The sequence below is a fragment of the Pezoporus flaviventris genome, unplaced genomic scaffold (genome assembly GCF_033815535.1).
Source record: "Pezoporus flaviventris isolate CSIRO_AGI_PZ_B2104156 unplaced genomic scaffold, CSIRO_AGI_Pfla_v1 ptg000015l, whole genome shotgun sequence".
NCBI classification, from domain to species: Eukaryota; Metazoa; Chordata; class Aves; order Psittaciformes; family Psittacidae; genus Pezoporus; species Pezoporus flaviventris.
Genome location: NW_026892563.1, coordinates 37739825 through 37760962, shown reverse-complemented (window position 1 = coordinate 37760962; position 21138 = coordinate 37739825). Strand labels below are relative to the sequence as shown.

The window sequence follows — 21138 nt, the reverse complement described above, 5'->3', positions numbered from 1 at the left end:
GGCATTTCTGACACAGGTGTTGTGTCAGGCCAGACTAACTTCCACCATCAAATGACATCGCTGCTTTTGGGCTTTTCTGATGTATTTACCGTAAGGCTCACAGCTTGCATGCACAGACTGAGTTCTGTCAAAGAATATGATCAAAGAAACTCTAATAGGGTGGAAAAAGGTATACATAGCACATCATCCTTCAGCTAATACATAGTAATAGTAACCAAATAAGCATTCAGTGATTAAGCAGAAGACTGGGAAACAAGAGTTTTAGCTTAAATGCTTCCATTAAAACGCTAGGAAAAGTAGGTTTGTTCCTCACTTCCCCTTTTGCTCAGGGCAACAAAAACATGCTTTTACAATCTCCTTTTATATGTTTACTGAAATAGGCTGGAAAATGTACTGCTCAACTGCATTCCCTATGGCTCTGCAAAGGGTATTTTGCTAATCTCAGTACATCCATGGAGTCTGGAAACCCTGGCACGGATCACACACTGCAAGTAGATGAGCATGTGGCTGCAACCCTTAAAGCCACCTTCAAAGATGGCAACCAGCTACAACCTGCTCCATGTTAATGAGGTGTGTCTGGAGAGGTGTGGGCATGTTCTTCACTCAGCACCCCGACCTGAACACTGAGTCATCCGTGTCCCTCCTTTAATATAGAGCTCTTAAATTTCCCCTGTGTTCGGGAGTCTCTGAACAGCACTTTCCCAGTCTCTAAATGAAAAGCACTGGCTTTGTTTTCAGAGGACATAGTTTCAAAAAAAAGACTTTTCAAATGAACTCCCTATTCTATTCTCTTCAACCTACCAAAAATAGCCACGTAGTAAAATCCTTTCAGAAGGCTGAGAAGTTGTGGAACAAAAATTACATCAAATAATTCTAATCTTCCTATTTTTGTAAAGGGAAGCTGGCAAATTAAGCTACAGCCAATTCTACAGCATTATCCAGAAGAGGGCTTCACAAATGTTAATGATTTTCGTGGCATGCCACTTCACAGAAAAACTGAGTCCAAAAGAAAACTGAAGCGTGCCCCGTTTTATATAGATCCAAAGAAATGTTTCATTACTAAAATAGTAATACTGAAGGAAGTTGACATGAAGAAGAAATGATGTCCCAGTAGGATACCCTGGAGCCAATGCTAGCTCTGAAAGAAGTCTCAAGTCAACACAAGCAGCAGAAGGGTATTTACACCCAACAGCTACTATCTTGTTTTCACTTACCCTTGTCCTAAAGTGTTTCTTTTTACTCTCTCTAGCTAACTCTCCTTCACTCCTAGCTGTATTCAAGTGTCACTTGAGAGGTCTCCAGGTAGCAGAATCCCAAACCTATCTCACCTGAGACAGTATTAAGGTCTGACTAATCAGAACCACTGGAAAGCCTCTCCTCTAGCATAATCCCACTAGGAAGGAATTCCCATCTTGGGGGTAGGTATCTCAGTGCCTGCACAACACAAAAAACAGTTAACAATGCAGGCTGCTTAGTACACAAAGCTACTCTAGCAAAAAACTGTGGGTTAAGGTTGTCATACTTTACTGAACTAGCAAGGATGTTGGGTCCTAGTAGCCTTTCAATATGTCATAAACTGCGATCTATCTAGCGCTGTATCAACCTCTGCTCTCCAGTAGCTTCTCAGAGCAAATTTACTGCCCAAACACCAATATTGGACCTACACAGATTGCTTACACTACTTCAAAAAAATCACAAATTCTGTCTGGCCTTTTGACTTGTGCTGTCAAGTTGTGAGACCCATAAATAGCAGGCTCTGCTCAACTCAAGAACTTCTGCTCAGCAATAATGGTCCATCTAGATACAGAAAGCGTTGACCACATAGGCTACAAAACACTGTGAAGCATCTCTTCCCAGTGAATGCTACATATAGCACAAGTATCTTATTGCAAACCATTACACTCTATGGGTAAGAATAAAGTGATCCTACAGGCTTCTGTACCAGATGGCAACTTCTTATAAAACAAACTTCTCTGAAAAGAAACTTAAGCACCTAATAGATGTGGACTTCAGAAGATGAAGGGGGAGAGCAAGCAATTGTAAGAAGCCTGGTACTACACTGCTGAGCTCCTTTTAGAGGGACCCTCTTCTACAAAACTTTTGAATTAACTGGCCAAAAAAGGTAACAATAAAGAGTTTCTCTGGTAGACACAAAAAAAGATGCTGCCCTTTAAAATTCCAAAGGTGCCAACACAGGTCAGACTGAAGGCTAAAAATGAGCAGCAACTTTTATGGAGAAAACCCTCTGTTTTCTTCACCTTTGGTTTTGCACATGTATACTTATGATATAAAGGTGGACAGGTTAAGTTTAATGATAAGTTGAAGACCATCACAAAACCCAGCTCAGGTCTGGGTTTTGTGATCACCTCCACCTGAACCATTATAGCATCCTATTGTTCTAATGAAAATTACGTTGAGGTGTCCCATGACACGACCAGGGTCGCCAGAGGCAGACAATGGCAGTAAAACTATGGAACAAGAAAGGCTAAGAGCTCCGGTCTGCCTCTCAGGTGACTTACTCCACCTACTGTCCAAAGAGAGACAGAGGCAGCAAACACCTAATAAAACCTGTTGGGTCGTGGCAGCACAGAATCAGAATCAACCAGACTGGAAAAGACCTTTAAGATCATCCAGTCCAACTGTTCCCAGCACTGCCAAGGCCACCACTAACTCATGGCACTGAGGGCCTCGTCTACACGGTGTGTGAACACTTGCAGGGACAGTGACTCCAGCACTGCCCAGAGCAGCCTGTTCCAATGCCTGAGCACCCTCTGGGGAAGGAATTGCTCCTCATCTCCAGCCTAAACCTGCCCTGGTGCAGCTTGAGGCCATTCCCTCTTGTCCCATCCCTTGCTACTTGGGAGCAGAGACCGACCTCACCTCACTTCATTCTTCTGTCTCCTGTCAGGTAACTGTAGAGAGCGATAAGGTCCCCCCTGAGCCTTCTCTTCTCCAGGCTATACCCCCAGGTCCCTCAGCCGTTCCCCATCACACTTGTGCTCCAGGCCCTGCACCAGCTCCATTGCCCTTCTCTGGCCCCACTCCAGCATCTCCATGTTCCTCTTGCAGTGAGGAGCCCAGAACTGAACACAGGATTTGAGGTGCAGCCTCACCAGTGCCCAGCACAAGGGGATTATTACTTCCCCAGCATGTTAATACCACTGTTTGCTTCTAAGTAAACAGGTTTTATTTATTCTGAAGCTATTTCCCAGCTGTCTGTAATTCAGAATATGGATGAAAAACTTAAAAATTCTTTGAACAAACAGATTCAACCTTTCCAAGTATTTTGGGGTACCCGATTTGGAGCCATTTTCTTGCATACAAAAGGGCCAAATAAGACAGACAGACTATCCAGCTGGGTTTAAAAGTGCTCTGCCACATCTAAAACTATTTAGCAGTCTTAAAAAAACCCCAACCCCCAGAAGTGAACACTGGAAGCTGGAATTCTTCTAGTGAAGCTCACAACAGGCAAAAAAAATCACAACAATATTGACACATTCTCCACAGGGAATGAAGCTCCCAACTTTGCTCTCAGTCAATGCCTGGATTAAGTTCAGGTCAATTGGAAGCACTATGTGTATGCACCTGCAGTCTCTGGCTGCCTTCTGCACCAAGCAGGGTAGCTGCACTTTGCTCAGCGCAGTTGCCAGTGAACAAAGTTCAAGTTCAAACCTCCCATGCTCTTTCTTTACTTTCACTTCAGAGTAAAGGAGCTCTGATTTTAACCAGAAAATATTCAGCAGTCAGCTCTCCCTTAGTCTAACATGCACAACAATGGCTAGCGAGCCTGACAATAGACTTGCTGCCACTGTGGGGCTCTTTGCTAGGAACTCCATGTATAATGACTAACAAATGTTTCATGGAAGTCAATTCTAATCAGTAGAAAGGTACAGGTTAGAGGATGAAGATAGCAACGTCATCAAGAAAGCTGAACCCTTGTAAGGCCTCATCTTTGTAGCTGAAACATCTCGTATGTTTATGCTTCATATTTCAGTACTCCATATCCTTCTAATGAAGCACTCAGTGTAAACTGGAGAGTGAAGTTGTCTTCCTCAACAAGGTCAAGTAACTAAGTGCTTGAACAAGCACCTGGTTAAGAAACGACATCAAGTAACCAAATGCTATCTCAAAGAGGTTTTGCCTTCCCCCCCCCATTTATTTTAAATAACTATCTACACACAAGATTTTAAAATAAATACTAGCAGCTTCCTGGCAATAATCTCCAAAATGTAACAGCAACCCACAGTTCCTCGTATCACTCCAGAGTTAAGTTTCTTTCAGAAATAAAAGACACAGACAGGTGAACAAAAGATGAGCTATATATTCTAACACATACCTCACAACACAGAGTATGTGATAAATACTTCGCCTATGTCCCACCCAGGAAATTATATCCTTCACAGAACATTTCACTGCACAGAGAAATTGCTGAGGTTCAATATTTATGGCAAAGTGAGGACAAGGTAAAGGTAGGCAAAGCTACAAACAGCAGTGCTGAGACGGGGAGGAAGATGTGGCAGATGTAGGCATAACCCCAAGAAAACGCTTGGTAGATGAAAAGAAGGGAAAAAAGAAATCAGTAATGTCCTTTATTCTGCAGGCTTTATAGTTGCTCTTTTCTGTTGTCCTTCCTCCCAGCCTTCCATTATAACTAACCTAATGAATGCACAGCTCATGACTAACCAGCTGCACCCTGTAACTTTATACAGGTGCCTATGTGGAGAGAGAGAAACCTTATGTTCATAGTTGCCTCTCCCCTATTCAATATGCAGAAGCCATTTTAACATACAATTTCAGGAATTTGCTCCCACTGAAGTAGCAACACAGCACATTCTGAGACCACTTTCACAGTATATAAAAACAGTGGATGTTTCCAAGTTTATCAATTTATACTGAATCAAAATCAACCACCTTGAAAACAGAATACAAACATGTGCACTGATGAGCTGTCCAAACATGTCTAAGCCTAGGTGATTTCCCAGGCTTCACACACACACAGTCCTACCATTGCTGTCCCACCTAGCTTCAACTGTGGTCCATGCACTGTCACCACGAACCATAAGAATTTGAATGGATGCCTGGTATGGAGAGCATCAGTGGTGCAATTAGTCTGAACAGTACTCAAACCCCTCTGCTAGTCAGGAGAAACACAGGCACTTGCCCAATGACATTCCTTGACAGGTGAGGTCCCCAGTACTCATCTTACAGCCGGACTGCCCAGACAAGTAAGAAAAGGCATAAAACAGGACAGTGTTTCTTCTTTTCATTACTTGATCATATGAGTCTCCTCATCAGCATCATAAAACTCCTCGTCTTCACTTCCACTCCCTGTAGAGCTGTCTTTGTCTCCAGACTAGAAATGAAAACAGAGTCACTGGTTAGCAAAGAAGCCCTCTCCAAAAATACATAAGCAATCGTTACACCTCTGTGGGAATGCTAGGAGAGAAAAAGTAAGAAAACCTAGGTCAAATCATGGTATTAAAACTTACAAAAGACATTATGTGAATTAATGTTTCTTTGTGACCTTGGTTCTTCAAAACATCTTTAGAAGAGATGGGCTTCTAATAGATGGTCTTTTTCTGCTCTATGAGTACACTAGAGAATACATGCAGGACAGAGACTGGAATGAAGTGACAATCTTTTCAGCTTTCTTAAATTCATTCGAAGGTCCCTACTCTGTGGTGAGCTACTGGAAACAGGCTCAGAACACTCAGATTACTCGATTAGGTAAAAGTTTCTCCATCTGAATTATTACTTCTCCATGTGTAGCATGGGCATTTTCCTATGCAAGTTTAATTAAGATCATCCTCCTGCAACACTAAGCGAAGAGGTTATAGAAAAGTGAAGAGAACATTAGCACTTTATACGTTCAGAGAGTAAATTCCCTATTATAAGCATACCTACTCCAGCCAGTCCTTTTAGCAACATAATTTATATCATATACAGAAACTAAAGTTAGCTATTACAGCTAGTTAATTCTTATTTGGCCAGCATAGCATTTTTCCATGGAACGGATACAAATCATTCCAGTTAAAAAGTATAAACTCCATCTAGTTCATTTAGGATTTTTTCCAGTATGCTTCCATCCACCCTAAGACTTCTGCCTGCTTAGTTATATGCAAAGGGTGAGAGAGAGGGCAAAAAATAGAGAAATGGAAATTATGTTCCCGACTGACAGTACCATGCAAGCAAAATCTGTAGCTTTAGATCTGTCTTCAGAGGGAGTTTTGCTACAGCAACGTGCGCTAACTGCAAAGGAATTTCAAACAGTTTGAGCACTAAGAACTGTCAGAAAATATAAAGGGAATCGTGTTATGCTTCTTTCTGGATTTCTAAAATTATTTGAGGAAAGTCAGGCTATCACTGGATGCTGTCCAACTTCAATATCACATTCATGTATGTTAACAGGGACAAAACCTCCATCCTGGGCAGCCAGAAAATGGGTTATCTTGAAAGTGGTACAAAAGGACAATGAATTCCAGAGGCGGAATTCAGAGTATGTGAAATAATTCTACGTCTTTCTTACCACAGCTTCATAAGACCTCTCCATGGCCTTGTCAAATAAGGTTAATGTTCAATAGTTTTCCCTTTTATCAGTCCTTTGTGAGCTTTAAAATAAACCCCTAATGTGTCACAGACATTCCAGATATAACATTACTTCAGTTACAGGATAACTTCAGGCCTGAACCAACTTTCATTTCATTTGGATTCAATAATTTTAATCCATCTGGGGAAAAGTTTTCCTCAAAAAGAGTCTTTTTTTTTTTTCCCTTTTGTGGATCCTGTTCAGGTTAGGATTTTTAAGCAGCCCGTGACATAAGTGAACCAAGTTGGGCACATACTGATAGGCGATGATACTTATCCCCTCAAAGAGCAGTACTGAGCTTACTTGGTTAGAAAGGAAAATGAAAATGGACATGTGACTTTCCCCCACCTCTAAGTTGTAACACCTGCACTGTCTGCTGGAATTATTTGTTGTTAGTAAGCCATCTGCACAGTTAAGATGTAATAATGATATAATTACCCAAGTAGCAGCTGGTGTAAACTTGAAGTAAGTGCATGTGATGGATTTGTGTAGCCAGCAAGAGTGTGGTGCCATAACACATTACCAGTATGGTTAAAAATGTTTGTAAAATGTGCATGTAAAGTAGCTAAAGTATAAAATTAATCATTACAGGGCTGCCTCTTTCAAGCTTTCTTCAAGGATGGTTTTGTCACTAAACTGCACTGTCCTGTCAAGAAGTATTAAAGCTAAAACTGGGAAACAAGGCAGTGTGTTGAAGCCTTTGAAAAGAAGCAACTGCTCTCATTCTAGAAATAAGAGTTACTCTGCCTCCTGATTTCTGTGAAAATAAGCTTATGAATGCCTGCAAATCCCAGACTGCTTGACTGAAAATTAAACAAAGTAAAAGATGTCACAAGGATCCCATCTCATCACAGCCTTATGGAACAACAAGCATTTTTGGTTAGGAGTTGCCCTTCAAGTTTCTGACCATTTCCATTTGGATTAGCCCATAAATATTTAAAATTTTGGGACTGGGATTTAAGCATTAAAACCTTATCCAAATTCACAGAATCACAGAATCAACTCTGGTGGAAAAGACCTTTAAGATCATCAAGTCCAACCATTACCCCAGGACTGCCAAAGCCACCACTAAAATATGTCACCAAGGACCTCGTCTCCATGGTTTGTGAACACTTTCAGGGACTTCCAGAGATACTTCTCTCTACTCTCACTCCAATCTCAGACGTACAGGCACGTACAAAGCCAACCCTTCACATGACTGGAATATGTGCATTACCTCAAAAGGTGTGCAGGAGTTAGACAAAATGAAGTATAAAGTGATATGAAAAAACAACATTCAAGGAAGCCCCACTGAAAAACATCCTGCTGCCACATTTCGTTATGCTTATGCCTGGGAGTTTTGTAGCTCTGATGTTTTCAATGAAACTCATTTCTCAGAATCAACAGTAGAACAGATCCTAGAGGTTAGTTTAGCCTTAACCCATTTAAAGACTCTCTAGGATAGACCTAACAACTGACATAGCAGAACAGCGAGTGCAGGTCAAGGCAGTAGCATGCTGTCTTTTAGAACAGCTCTTCACAAGCAGGCTTCTGCTTTCTTTAACACCTGAGGCTTCTCAAACTTCAACGGCCAGCTTTGCATGAAGCATGCTCCAGCAATCCTAGATATTAGAGAGGCTCTTATCCCAAAGGAAAAGATCATAAGCTTTTGGCCTTGAGGAAAGGAATTAACCCAGCTGTGTTTCAGCCTACAATTCCAGACACATTTCAGATGTGACAGTAGGGTTACTAAACTACCTTCTGTATTTCCCCGTGGCTTAATCTCCACAGGCCCAGAATCACTATCCTCGTCTATTTAGAGTGGCATATTCAAGCTGACAGCTGAAATAAACACAACAGAATAGTAGGAAAAAAAACCAACAAACTGTGAATATACCTGAGAGCCATCTAGGGCTTGCAATGACATGGCTTCATCACCCAGCCTCCAGTATGAGCATACTTGCAGGTCTGAAATAGTTTCTAGCAAAGGGCTGTTTAAGGTCTCTGGCAATAATAAACTTAAGAGTCCAGACAAAAGACCAGTTGCTCCAAAGACAATATAAGGCAGAGACCACTGTACAGATTTCTGACAAAAAAAAAAAGAAAGAAGAGAGTTAGGTTGAGATTGGTTCCCTCTAATTCATACTGCATATTAAAGCACTCAGCCTTGACAACCATTCCACCTGGCAAGTGTTTGCATTCATATTCAGCATAAAAGTTACCTATCCTACTCTTTTTAACCAATATTGTCAATTGTATCTTATCAATACTATTAGATCAACACAGATTTAGGGATGGACTTTAAAGAAATAGCTGCTGAATTTACACTGAGTTCTTGTCCATAACATACACACTCTTCTTAATAAATGCAACATCACTTTGTAGTAGGAAAGAGGTATCACAGTCATAGACATGCTGGTTGGAAGAGATCTCTTGAGGTCACCTAGGCCAAGCACCTACTCTGAGCACAACTACAGCCAAGACTACACCACATCATCATGTAACCAAGTATTGAAAAGACTCCAAGGACAGACTCTCCCTCTGTGCAGGCTCTTCTAGGGCTGCAATAAGCCTCTAAAAGAGGCTTTCCAAATTTCCTATCTAATCCCCTGGCCAAAATTTGTCCCCCTGACCCCTGCTGAACTGTTCCACACTGCTGGGACAATCAAAGGTGCAATATTCCCTCAAGCTTTCATGTGAAGCCATGGGCCCTAGCCCTGACCATCTTGGTTTACCCTCAACTGGATCCTCCTGATTTTTCAACATCCCTCTAGAACTGGGAGGAAACTTAATCTGTGGGCTACACACCGAACTGGGCCTGACATAGCACAGTGTGAAGGTTGCCTGTTTGTGATGAGAGGACACTGCCAGCTCCCATTTAACTTGACATCCATTGCTGTTTCCAGGTCTCTTCCAGCAAGGCTGCTACTCAGCCAGTTGGTTCCCAGCCTGTACTGACCATGTAATAAGTCCATACCACAAACAAAATTTTATTCTTCTTGTTGGTCTTGTTGGCCCAGAAGATCCCACTCAAGATTTACCACTTGGTGTGTCAACCTCTCCTCCTTATTTTGCATCCTCTAGAAATAAGGGGAGGATGTATTCAGTCCTCCACGTGCCACCAGCTACCAAATACTGAGCCTGTCACTATTCCTTTGAGCCTGGTAAACATGCAACATTCAAATCAAACATTCCTTTCATCAGGACTCACCTCCTCAGCTTCCAAACAAGAATATTGCAAGACAGTGTCAAAAGCCTTCCCAGCCCTCCTCATCCATATTACTTTCTGCAATGAAAATGGCTATCAAACCAAACTGGCTGAGAGCAAACTGTCCTTCGTAAATCTACATTTGCTGGTCCTGATTACCTTCTTGGCCTTCATATGCTCAGAAGCAGACTCTGAGAGGCCATGTCACATCATCTTCCCAAGATGAAGTTTGAGCTGCTCAGCCTGTAACTCCCTGGATCCACTTTCTAACCTTAAAGAGGCCCACTGCATCACCGGTCTCCCTCAGGAGTTAGCAGTGACCTCTCTCTCTACAATAGCCTGTCACAGATGATGGACACTTGCCTCACTACCTCTGCCAGCTCTTTCACCGCCTCTTAGGGAACCCTACTGCATGGAACAGAAAGCTTTCAGCTTTAACTGTTCTTGAACCTATCACTCCTTCAGTGCTTGCTGGCTCTTTGCTTCCTCACCAGTGCTGGTATGAAGCGCCTTGGGGTTAGGCTTTGCTTATGAAGACTAAAGGAAAATTATTTCAGCCTACTGCATCTCAGCCACCAACAGGATGTCCATCGCATTCAACATCAGTCTAAACATTTTCTTTAAATTACCTTTAGCTGAGAGAATCCCTATTTATGCTCCTTGCTAGTTTTAGCTTCAACTGAACTTTGGCTTTCCTGTTATCCCCACAGCCTAAGCAATGTTTTTACTCCTCTGATGCCTTTTCCTGTTTTTACATGGCTTGTTACAGGCAAAACTACTCTAGGAGATGGTGTGTGCAAAAATGAGTCATCTACAACACAGCTCCAAAATGTGTATGTTCACTGTACAACCGGTAAAACAGGCTTGTTTAAAAGGTAAGATTTTAGCTGTTTGTGTCAAAAAGCTCATTTGTATAGTAAAAAGCAATTCTAAATTGAGAAAATGACTGGCTGTGATCAAGTAGAAGAGCAACACTTCATCTCTTATCTCAGCAATTAACTTTTTCCCTTCCTACCCTTTTTATAATATCCCCAGACAAAAGATACTGAAAAAGCATTAAAATAGTTGAAGAAATTCCAAACAACAAAAATATTTCTTTCCTCAAATCAGTGTTAATTTGTTACTTAAACCGAGCTATTTTCACTTTAACTGGATGCCTTCAAACATTATGATCCAAGATTTGTGTCTCCTGCAGTGCAAAATCTCTGCTAGGCACAACATAATAGACGCCTCAAATGAGACATAAAAGCTACCTATTAAACCTGCCTGGGAGACCTGCACCAGTCTTGGCTTTGCCTGCTGTACCCCAGAGGTGCTCACACTCTCACCTACCCAGTGGTTTATTCTGTAGATTAAAAGGCTCACTGTGCTCATCTACCCTTTTGCCAGCCCTCTGCCTGACATAAGGAGATGGCAAATGGCAGAGAGGGAAGTTATTCCAGATGAAATGTTACATTAAAGGAACTGTCACTTGACCTGAGCAAGCAGTTTGTGTGAAAAACTGGCACACTTTTACCTGCATGCCCAAGTCTATGAACACAGAGGAAAATAACAGTATCATGCCCATGTTTTGCTCTTCAGAATTTTCTCTGCCTTAACAGGCTGCTGTGAAGTTTGTGCACAAAAGCTTTGCTGGTGTATCAAGTCTCCACATAAAGACAATCAACTAGGTTGGAAAAGACCTTTAAGACCATCAAGTCCAACCACTCCCCCAGGACTCCCAAGTCCACCACTAAGCACCATCACCATCTCCATTCATTGGAGGATAAACCGGTTTGCTGATAACTATAATCTATGGATATTCAATGAAGTGCACAGATAGCAAAACTAATTTATTCTCAGATATATAAACTAAACCCATATGCTTTATATTGATGCAGCAGATCTTTTAACTATGTGGGTTTCTTGCTACTGCTCACTTAGGGTTTAAAGTTGAGTATCACCATTTTGAAACTGAAATTACTGTATTGCTAAAGTCCACCAGCTAAGTCCCAAAATTCTTACAGGGCTAAAACACCTTCTGAACTAAATAATGTTGATTTTTGTCTAATCACAAAGATTGCATTGCAATGCCTTTGGCCTACCATGTTACTGTTAAGACATGTAATTTACATATCTTAGTTTATACCCATAACTTATCCAAATTATTCCCACCTCTGTAAGCCTCTGCTGAGTCAGAGCCACAAACCAAAAACATATGTAATAGTAAGAAGTTCAGACAAACCAATGAAGGGACGAATGGAGCAATGATTCCACCAACCCGGGAGAACATGGAGCAGGCACCCATTCCAACATTTCTGAGAAGCAAAGAAAAGTCATTAATCAGTGACATTTGCATATTGAAAAGGGCCACTGAGCAAGGAAGAAACCCCACACTTCAACCATGACCCCGACCACAGTAACTGACAAAGTCAAATGAAAGTGAAAGAATCCCAAGACAGGAATTAAAACATGCTTTGTGCTTAGAAGCACAAATCCCTTTCATGCTCAGAATTCTAACATAGATACATATAGAGGCATACGGAAGTGCAATTTCAGTTAATGCATCTTCTCTGCCTGAAACTTTGGCTAAATTCCTTTATCCAAACCCTACTTATGAGCAGACTTGCCCACCCATGAAAAACACCACAGTATAGTTTCACTGGTGGCAGATCATCAACAACAATACCTGCTTAAAATACCCAATAAAATTACATCCATATGACAGATGCCTCTGTCTGCTCTGTCAGCACAAGCATGGGGTACTTCTGCTTCTAGTTAGTGAAACCTGTGGCCTATGAAGTATCAAGTTAACGTTACAAAGCTTATAGACCAGTCATCTTCAGTGGTGCTGGTTAAGCAAGCATGAATGTTTAATACAGTTGTATGGCTTATAAAGCACTGAAAAAGTTAGGTATCATTCATTAAAGAAGTATCAGCAATACTATTGTTATCTTCGTAGCGGAGAGAGGGCTGTGAGCACACCAAGCAGCCAAAGGGATACTTCACTGTTATATAAAGAATATGGTTAGTCTGAAAAAAGCACCACAAATTTGAGGGAAGAGGAAATTAAAAGATAAGGGAAGAAGTTGAGCATGTAAACTACATATAATCATTATATGTAACTGAAAACCCCAAAAGGTATAGTTAAAAAAAAAGTAAAAGAAGTAAAGGTGATCAGGTAAGAGACCAGAAAACATGAAGACCTTAAAATTAACTTGTGTTACCTGATCACTGTGGGATAAAGTTCTGATGTGTAGATGTAGACAATGTTAAATGCAGCACTGATTGTCAGTTTCCCCAGCAAAGACAGAGAGCGACTATTCACCACTGCGAACACTCCAGTATCTGACAGAGAAAATGTGATCCCTGTAAGGCTTTTCAGCACTCAAATATATCTCTAATCATTTCAATCGCACAACAGCATGGAGTGAAAGCAAACCCACTGAAGAATTTGCTGAGAGCCAAGCAGTTTTCTGTTAAAGGACAGTTTGTCCGAGGTGATCTATACCTTCAAGTACAGAACGAAACATGGGCTTGATATCGTTGGTCAGAACAGCCAGTGCTTACTCACTTATACCAAGCACATCAGAAGACACGTTACATGCCTATCAAGGAAGGCTACAGAATAAACCACTGCCGCCTTGAATAAATCGTGCTTCCTAAGGCACTTTGCTCCTGGCCAACTTCAGCAGTTCAGCATATGGATTATTTCCTGGGTCCTGGATTATTTCCACAGTCCTCTGCTCTGAAAATCTCTTTCATATGTTGTACTTGAACTAACATGCAAAATGTACCTGATATCAGCCTAACCAGAATATCTGAGTCTGGGCTCCAGCATCTGGGTTACTTCTGGAAACCCAAGTTGCTCCTCTTTAAAAGTTTCAACTATTAGATTCATAGCCATCTAGAGTAACTTTGGCACGCTATCATAAGCGTTTAATCTTTCTTAATCATGCTTCAAACCTTTGCAGCTTTCGCTCTCCTTACAGCAGGTGTTAAACATACACAAATTTTACAAGCTGAGATGAATTTATGCACCTAATTTTAAAAAGAAAAAACACTCATGGTATACTTTTGTTTCTATTCTGCTGAATAAATTTAGAAATGAAGAAATGAGCACAGTGTGTCTACAAGAAAAAAGACATTTTATTTCACATTTCTTAAAAACCCCTTGCTTCAGAAGATTTTCAGACTTCTCTCTTGAAGTATATGTGGCCACATTACTAATATCACAGTTATACCAGTCTTGAACATTACAGAGCAGTGAGGAAAAGATGGAAACTTGCACCAAGATTCAATTCTTAAGATCTTTTGACATCGGTGTTTCACTTGGAGAGATAAATACAAGTTGCATGCATACTATTTACACCAACATATCATTTGGCTTATGGAGAGTCCCCACATAGCATCAGTCTTTGGGTTTAAGTCACAAACACTGGAAAGAAGTGACTGATGTGATCAGAAATACAGGGCAGAATCCAAAGACAAAAGCACAAATCCAACCCTTTCCAACAAGCTTTCCTTAAGATCTTAGGAAGGCTGCTGCTTAGCCTTTTTGTAAGTTACCTTCTCTGGCTTCAAAACTTGGGACTCACATGTGGTATGAACCTAATCTACGAGCAACCATCAAATTCTTAGATTATAGGATGCTGTGTTTAACAATTCTCATCACGCACTCCAGAAACAAAAGTAAGTATTTACCTTTCTTTTTAGGAAGGAACATGACAATAAGACAAGCCAATCCTCCCAGGAACAGAAATGTGCTTAGTGTTCGCTTCCGACCAAACCTGATGTGCAAGGATAACAAAGCTTTATTCTGCATTAGATCTATCGTTTGCAGAGCAGTAAGTCCTCTAAATTCATGCTGCCTCTTTATTTGCAGTTGGGAATCCTGAATGCCATCTCCCACAAACACTTCCTCTCATGCTTTTAAACGGCTTCTACTGCCCTCTTAAAATGAGCACCAAGAAGTCTTTATATGCAGTGGCTGACAGCTTCTAGGATTTTGATTTGTTTCCCACTGCGTGTGCACGTTTGTAAAGCTCCTCAGGAGACACGGGCAGAAGAGACTGGGAGGTCAATTCTACATTGTCCAGAGTATCATGGCTCAGGAAAAGGCTGAATATTTGAATCAATCTCTGCTCACATACTAGTGCACACAAGCAAATATTACATGAAACCACACGACAGCTGCCGTTGAGTTCAGTTGCAACTGCTTTGATCTAATAGTGGGAATGGGGACTACGAGAGAGAGGTGGGAAGAATGCCATCTTGTGTTAGCATGGGGCTAGCACAGCTCGGTTCAACTGATCCACGGGATCAGCACCATCTGAGCCAAATTCAGACAGCTCGTTAGTAAGTGAGCTATTGAGAACAAGTTAAACTTTATTTGAAACAAAGACATATCAATGGCACCTTGAAATTGAAGCAGGAAGCTCCATACATAGATATAAACTAGGAGATGCAATATACAGGAAACCTATCTTTGAGTAAAATTGAAAGAAAATAAAACCCTGAATGGGTTTGGGTTAATAAATTTCATACTTACCATTTTTGGTTAATCAAGTAAATACAGATTGGGTATGCTGGGATTTCTATCAACCCTGACAGGGCTAAATTGGCATAAATACTTCCACCCAAGTCACCCACATTTAGGGTAAGACCATAGTAAACCAAGCTGCACACAAACCTGCAAAAAGGAGAAAAAGGATAAAATCAGAGCTGCCACTTTGCCTGCCAAATCAAAGCACTGGTCTGGCAAATCACCATAAACCATATTTAGAGTTTCAGAAGGTCTAACATGTTACCCTAACAAGTATATGGTGCTTCCAAGGGAAAGAAACCATTTTGCCTCTGCACAGACCCAATCCCTGACTTACTACTCAGTTAAGTTTAGGACTACACTTGAGAAGAATGGGCATAAACCAGAATAAAATTAAAATATGACTATATTAGTTGACCTGAGAAATTATGCCTTGGTCCTTTTTGGTTTTATCAGCTTCCACTTTCATCCATGCTTTTCCAGTTGTGTGTAAACCCTTTCCGAAACAGTTCGGACAACACATCCGCCTTCTTTTAATTTCTACACCCTGGTCTAGTTTTATTCATTTGTATCTTTTAATTTTTCTTTCGTATCACTGCCTGGCTGTCACCTTTATAGAGAGGAAAGGAACCGGTAACTAACTCATCTTGCAGGAAATCAGCAATTCTTATTTAAGGAACAGAAAAATCAACTAGCCTGCAGTAGCCATTCTGGAAAAGCAAAAGAAAAACAGCTGTGTTGTCTACTAACAACATGATGCCATTTGTTTTCTTCTTAATACATCTTCTTCAAATATATGCATTATAAAACCAAATGTATGAACAGAAATGCCAGAGGACTCACGTAACACATCATACACAAGGTTTATTTCAAAGTAGCAGCAAAAGATCTCAGGGCTAGCAGAGCTATCTGTAGCAAAACAGGCACTTTTGGAATTAGTTTTCCGCTGGTGACTAGAGCACCATGGGTTGAACATGTTCATTTCACAAGGTAGGCTACCCCCCCGTTAATGGTCTCCTTATACATAAAACCAAGAATGATCCACGTGACTGGAAGTACTGACACAGCATGGGACAAAGAACAGCCTGACTAACCCTAAGCAGCCTTTGAGGGTCAGAAGAAAAGAGGCAGTTAACTAATTTGAGACTCTCAAAGCATGACGAAAACGCAGAGATAAAACACCTCACACCTAGACTGGCAAAATGGCTTCCTGTTAAAAATGCACCAAGCAAATACTATAATAAAAGGATCATTTTTAGGTACAGTGTCCCTAATCATACAGGCTAAGTATAATCTGCAGGGTGAGCAACATTTCCTCTCAAAGACTCAAAAGAGGCAGCAGCAACACAGCTAGGCCTAGAAAGTATTTCAAGTACCAGGTAAACATCATGATCAATGTGCGTCCCAGGAGGATCTTGTATCGAAACAGGTCCAAGAAGCTGCCAGCCTCTCTGGAGCTCCTCTCTGCTGGGAGTTTTAATGAGAAAGTGCACTTCTGCTTGCGGTTCCTCTTTGCGATGAGGTAGAGGGCATCTTCTGCTTCATTCAGCCGGCCTTGGGAATAAAGCCAGCGGGGGGACTCTGGAATGAATCTGAAACACGCATACATACACACAGACAGCTTTAGGATTTTTTCTTTCTGTGAGGCTGACTTGCCTATGGAAATGAAGCTGAAACACATTTGAGTGTAACAAAGAATTTTCCAAACAACCCTTCAGGTATAAAATTCACTTACTGAAACAGAGACAAGGCATACTGAAAGGAAAGGGAACATAAGTCATATGCAGTTTAGATACCAGGAAGTTATGTTGAATGTATACATACATACACATAACATACATGCACAATACTACATGTTGCAGTATCATTAGGAGACCCTGTCTTCAGAGACTTAAGGATTCACCACGTTGTTACAAGTAACAGATGATGTTTTTGTAACACCAACTTGTTGTCTTCCATTTCTTATTTCCCAACTTTTCCCCAAATTCTCTCCTGTCGACAGGAAGGCAGAGGCTGTGCAAAGGTCACGCTCTTGCTCCCCATGTGCACTGTTCACTTGATACATCTATAACTCCAACACAGTCTACAAAGCAAATCTATTACTTTCAGATTCCCAGAAGTAATTTAAGCTTTAGTCTTTTGCCAGAAGGTTTGTAAGATTTTTGCCTTTGACCAGAAGTGACATTTTACCTTTAATTTTAAAGGAAAGTGAATCTGTGCTTTTATAAATGAAAAGAGCTTGGAAAGGAACAGGTTTTCTTTCCCACAATTAAAAAAAAAACCCAAACTGGTAGTATTTCCTGCACAAAGTAATTTTTAAGCAATGTAGGAGGGAGGCTGTGTGAAACTTGGAGTACAAAAGTCCTTTCTTAGACTAAGATAAGCCTCTGAGCACAGCTCTGAAATCCCATGAATAAGGCACTTCAAAAGACTGTATTTATCAATCTGAAAGCTAAAAAACTTTAACTTCGCGAACAGCCTCTAAAGCTCTTCCCTAAGTTCTGATGCTTCCTTTTGAAAGGGTGTACTGACTCTTTAGCAAAGAGTTTTATTCAAGAAGTTACTGAAGTTAGAAGGAAAAAACCCTTAAGTTTAAACAGCAGCTGAAGTTATTTTCTTCTTTCAGTTACTGAGATTTTACTGTCAGGAAGTATGTAAGAAGAGAACACTGCATCATATAGCTTTCAGTGACGGAATCCACAAACACAGACCCCTGGTGTCTTAATAAAGAAGCCTTCTCCCTATTCCTTCTTAATCGCATTTGAAAAAATAAAAGGAAGCTACCTATTTTTAATTTCATGCTACCTTTAAGACTGTATGTGCAAGCAATTTTAACACTGTTCCTTCTGGGTTAGCACAATTGTAAGAGAAGCATCATGTTATCATAAACCCACATAAATACTTCTGTATCTCTTAACGTGTATATATAGCATCTTGTAGCATACCAGACCAGTTTAGACCTACGCATGCCAGTTAAAAAATAGGATGTGCTTCTGCACCATTCTTGAGACTGCATCTCATCTACAGTAATAATGCATATAGAATACAGTGTACACTTACAGTTTCAAATACTGCAGCAATACTATTTAAAGGAAGTACAGAACATGGAGTGGCAGAGGTTGAGAGAAATACCTTAACTACACCATTTCATGCCATCCTAAAAAGGCACCTTGACTTAGTAGTTTGGTTTGTTCAATGGTTTTGTTTGTTTCTTGGTTTTGACATCTTTCTTGATGGAACTCAGTTTGAAAAATAACTTACAGAGAGAGCAGGAAGACGACTGTTCCTTCCAGGTTAACCACAACAGCCAGCATCCTCCAGGAACGAATGAAGTACCCTAATAACGCATACTGGGCAATTCCCACAGCAAAGAACAAGCCACCAATAGATCCTAGTGTACAATTAGAAACAAACCAAAACATTATTACTCCTGTAAGGAACATCACCGACTCTCAACACATGGAATCAGACAAACTAACACTTCATTAAGAAAAAGTCACTCCGCAATACAGGCAAAACCACAGCTATTTGACCAAAGAATATTGTGTCCTTCACCGATGCAGGGCAGAAGTATTACACCTAACTGCAAAGATCAATGCAAGCCCAAATCACTCTTCTGAATCCTCCTCACCCAAAGAAACCCCATAAACAATTGAATCTTGCAATTCCAAATGTATGTTTCAGCTTTGTATGTGTAAAAATAAATACCATTAGAAAACTGGTACTTTCAGAAGTATGTAGTATTCATTTGTAGTTCTCACGACTTTTAAGATACTCTATTTTAAGACAATCTCAACATAGCACTTTTGGACTTCATCACAGACTGGATGAGGCCCCAGAGGCATAACTGAACAATTTATGCACATCACATCTGAAGGACAGCTTCAAACCTAAGAACCAAGACAGTTATAGGTGTTGATATCTTCTGTTCTAAATTCTAAGGTTGGTTAACGCATGGCAGTTGTCTCATCTTCCCATTATATAAAAACACTTTTGATTTTTTTGAGAACTGCCAGGAATGAAAGAACTGGTATTAGCACACAAACACTAAACTCCATTGTCGTGGTTTAGCTACTGCTGAACCCAGGACACTCCATTTAGCACAGTCCAACATTGTGATGGATAGAGCTCAGCTATTGCGAACTTTGGATGAGTAATTTAGCTGTCTAACATTCACAGGGGATGCTTCAACTGGACCTTTGTCAACTTCAGTGATGCAGAAATCTGAATGGCCCCAAGTCATCTACTGTGTTTGTCTAAGGTTCATATTAGACAGAGCAAGACTCAGACTGTGGTCACACAGATGCTCAAGCAGAGTTAAATTTGCAGCTGCTATGGTGTTAGCTCTGCTGTGTCAACTGTGTAAAACTAAAATCTACCTGGCAGTAAAGACATTGGCACTCAAACTTTACCTGCTAATGCCCAGTAAGCAGTACCCACACACTCATTCAGTAGAACAAAGGCCACCAGTGACATCCCACCATTCATCATCCCTACCAAGAAGCGAGAGATGGCAAAGAATTCGTATGAGGGTGAGAATCCATTTGCAATGGCAAACAAGATGTCAAGAGCAAAACCTAGAAAACAAGGCAAAAGGTTCCATTTCAGAAGATTACCTAAAGAAAACCAGAAGCATTTATCAGTATCTTTACTTGAAGTTCAGTGGCATCTGTCCTAAGTAACACAATCGACAACTACAACACAGGTTTGGGCAGAAATTTAAGTACCTACAGTCAGTATCATAAATTGAGGGACACAAAAAGGAGTGGTTTCTGACAGCTAGTTTGCAGTCCTAAACCTTCAAATTCGGTTCACAACAGATTTTTTTCATATACTCAGAATTACTGTCTGGCTCCAGTTAAGTTGGTTTGATATTTATCCCCATACAGAAGACACAGATGAAACACACGACCAAGTACCTCCTCTCGTTTTTCAAAAGCAGTCTATGCAAACTAGAGATGAGAAACATTACCAGGGGTGGTATATGGGGAGTTTGCACTGCATAGCAAGCCCACCTTTATCTGCTTTGAATGAAGTTTTCCTTTAAGAAAAATAATCTGTTTCTAGCTCTACATGCTAACCCATTGACACACAACTTCATAAAGACACCCATAAAACATGAAGTTCCAAATTTTGTTTGATCTGGGGACAATAAAAAAAGCTTTTGAGCTTTAAAACACAATGAAGAACACACATAAATAAAATTTACCTCCTGTCTGCATGATTTAATCAGTACAGCAAATTCCTAGCAGGTTATACATTAAGAACATCGCCAATAAGTTCTCAGGAATATTAATTGCAACATGTGGAGATCTCATAAGCATGATATGCATGAGTGTATGCCCATATGGTATGATACCTAAATACAGAACACCTCCCAGATATTCAGATGGTGACTGAACAGACAAATATTAATTTCTTGCTCCTGCTTATATTCCTGAAGTATACTGGAAGGACAAAACAAAACCAAAAATTACAGCATATGATTCACTACTACACATTAAGCTCTTGGCAGAAACGGGGCTCTTGCCACCTCTTCAGAGCCACACCACCTCCACTTCATTCATGTTGTTAGGTGGCACTGGTTACCTGTGAGATAGACTTTCTTCCTCCCGAAGCGGTCAGAGAGCTGGCCAAAGGAGATTGCTCCAACGAACACACCACTGAAGTAGAAAGAACTGGCAGCACTCACTTTGTATGATGTGTTGCCGATTAAAAACCACTGGATGGAGGAAAAAGAGTGAATTAACCAGAATCCAAGCAGTTCAGCAATAGGTAATAGTTGGGGGGGGGGGGGGGGGGGGGAATGACACATACTTGAAGGAAGATCAAGCTTTGTGT

The 21138-nt window shown here is 40.7% G+C and overlaps 1 protein-coding gene across 4 annotated transcripts in view; it reads right to left on the bottom strand.

Moving 5' to 3' along the window:
• The window catches only part of SLC22A15 (solute carrier family 22 member 15), a 38401-nt gene that overhangs the window by 3875 nt on the left and 13388 nt on the right, over positions 1-21138 (bottom strand). Inside the window, exons 3-12 of one of the 4 annotated variants that reach the window (XR_009743501.1) lie at positions 20887-21019; positions 19710-19874; positions 18559-18688; positions 16674-16889; positions 15304-15444; positions 14457-14542; positions 12980-13100; positions 11998-12070; positions 8463-8651; positions 5020-5353 (exon numbers count right to left, since the gene is read on the bottom strand). Coding sequence is in view for 3 of the 4 variants with exons in the window: in XM_061454041.1 (XP_061310025.1) it covers positions 5267-5353; positions 8463-8651; positions 11998-12070; positions 12980-13100; positions 14457-14542; positions 15304-15444; positions 16674-16889; positions 18559-18688; positions 19710-19874; positions 20887-21019 (1341 nt within the window). In the remaining variant the exon portion in view is untranslated. Of the gene's footprint in view, positions 1-3162; positions 5354-8462; positions 8652-11997; positions 12071-12979; positions 13101-14456; positions 14543-15303; positions 15445-16673; positions 16890-18558; positions 18689-19709; positions 19875-20886; positions 21020-21138 lie in introns of those variants that run through there. The other 3 variants (XM_061454040.1, XM_061454042.1, XM_061454041.1) reach the window with 3 other exon arrangements.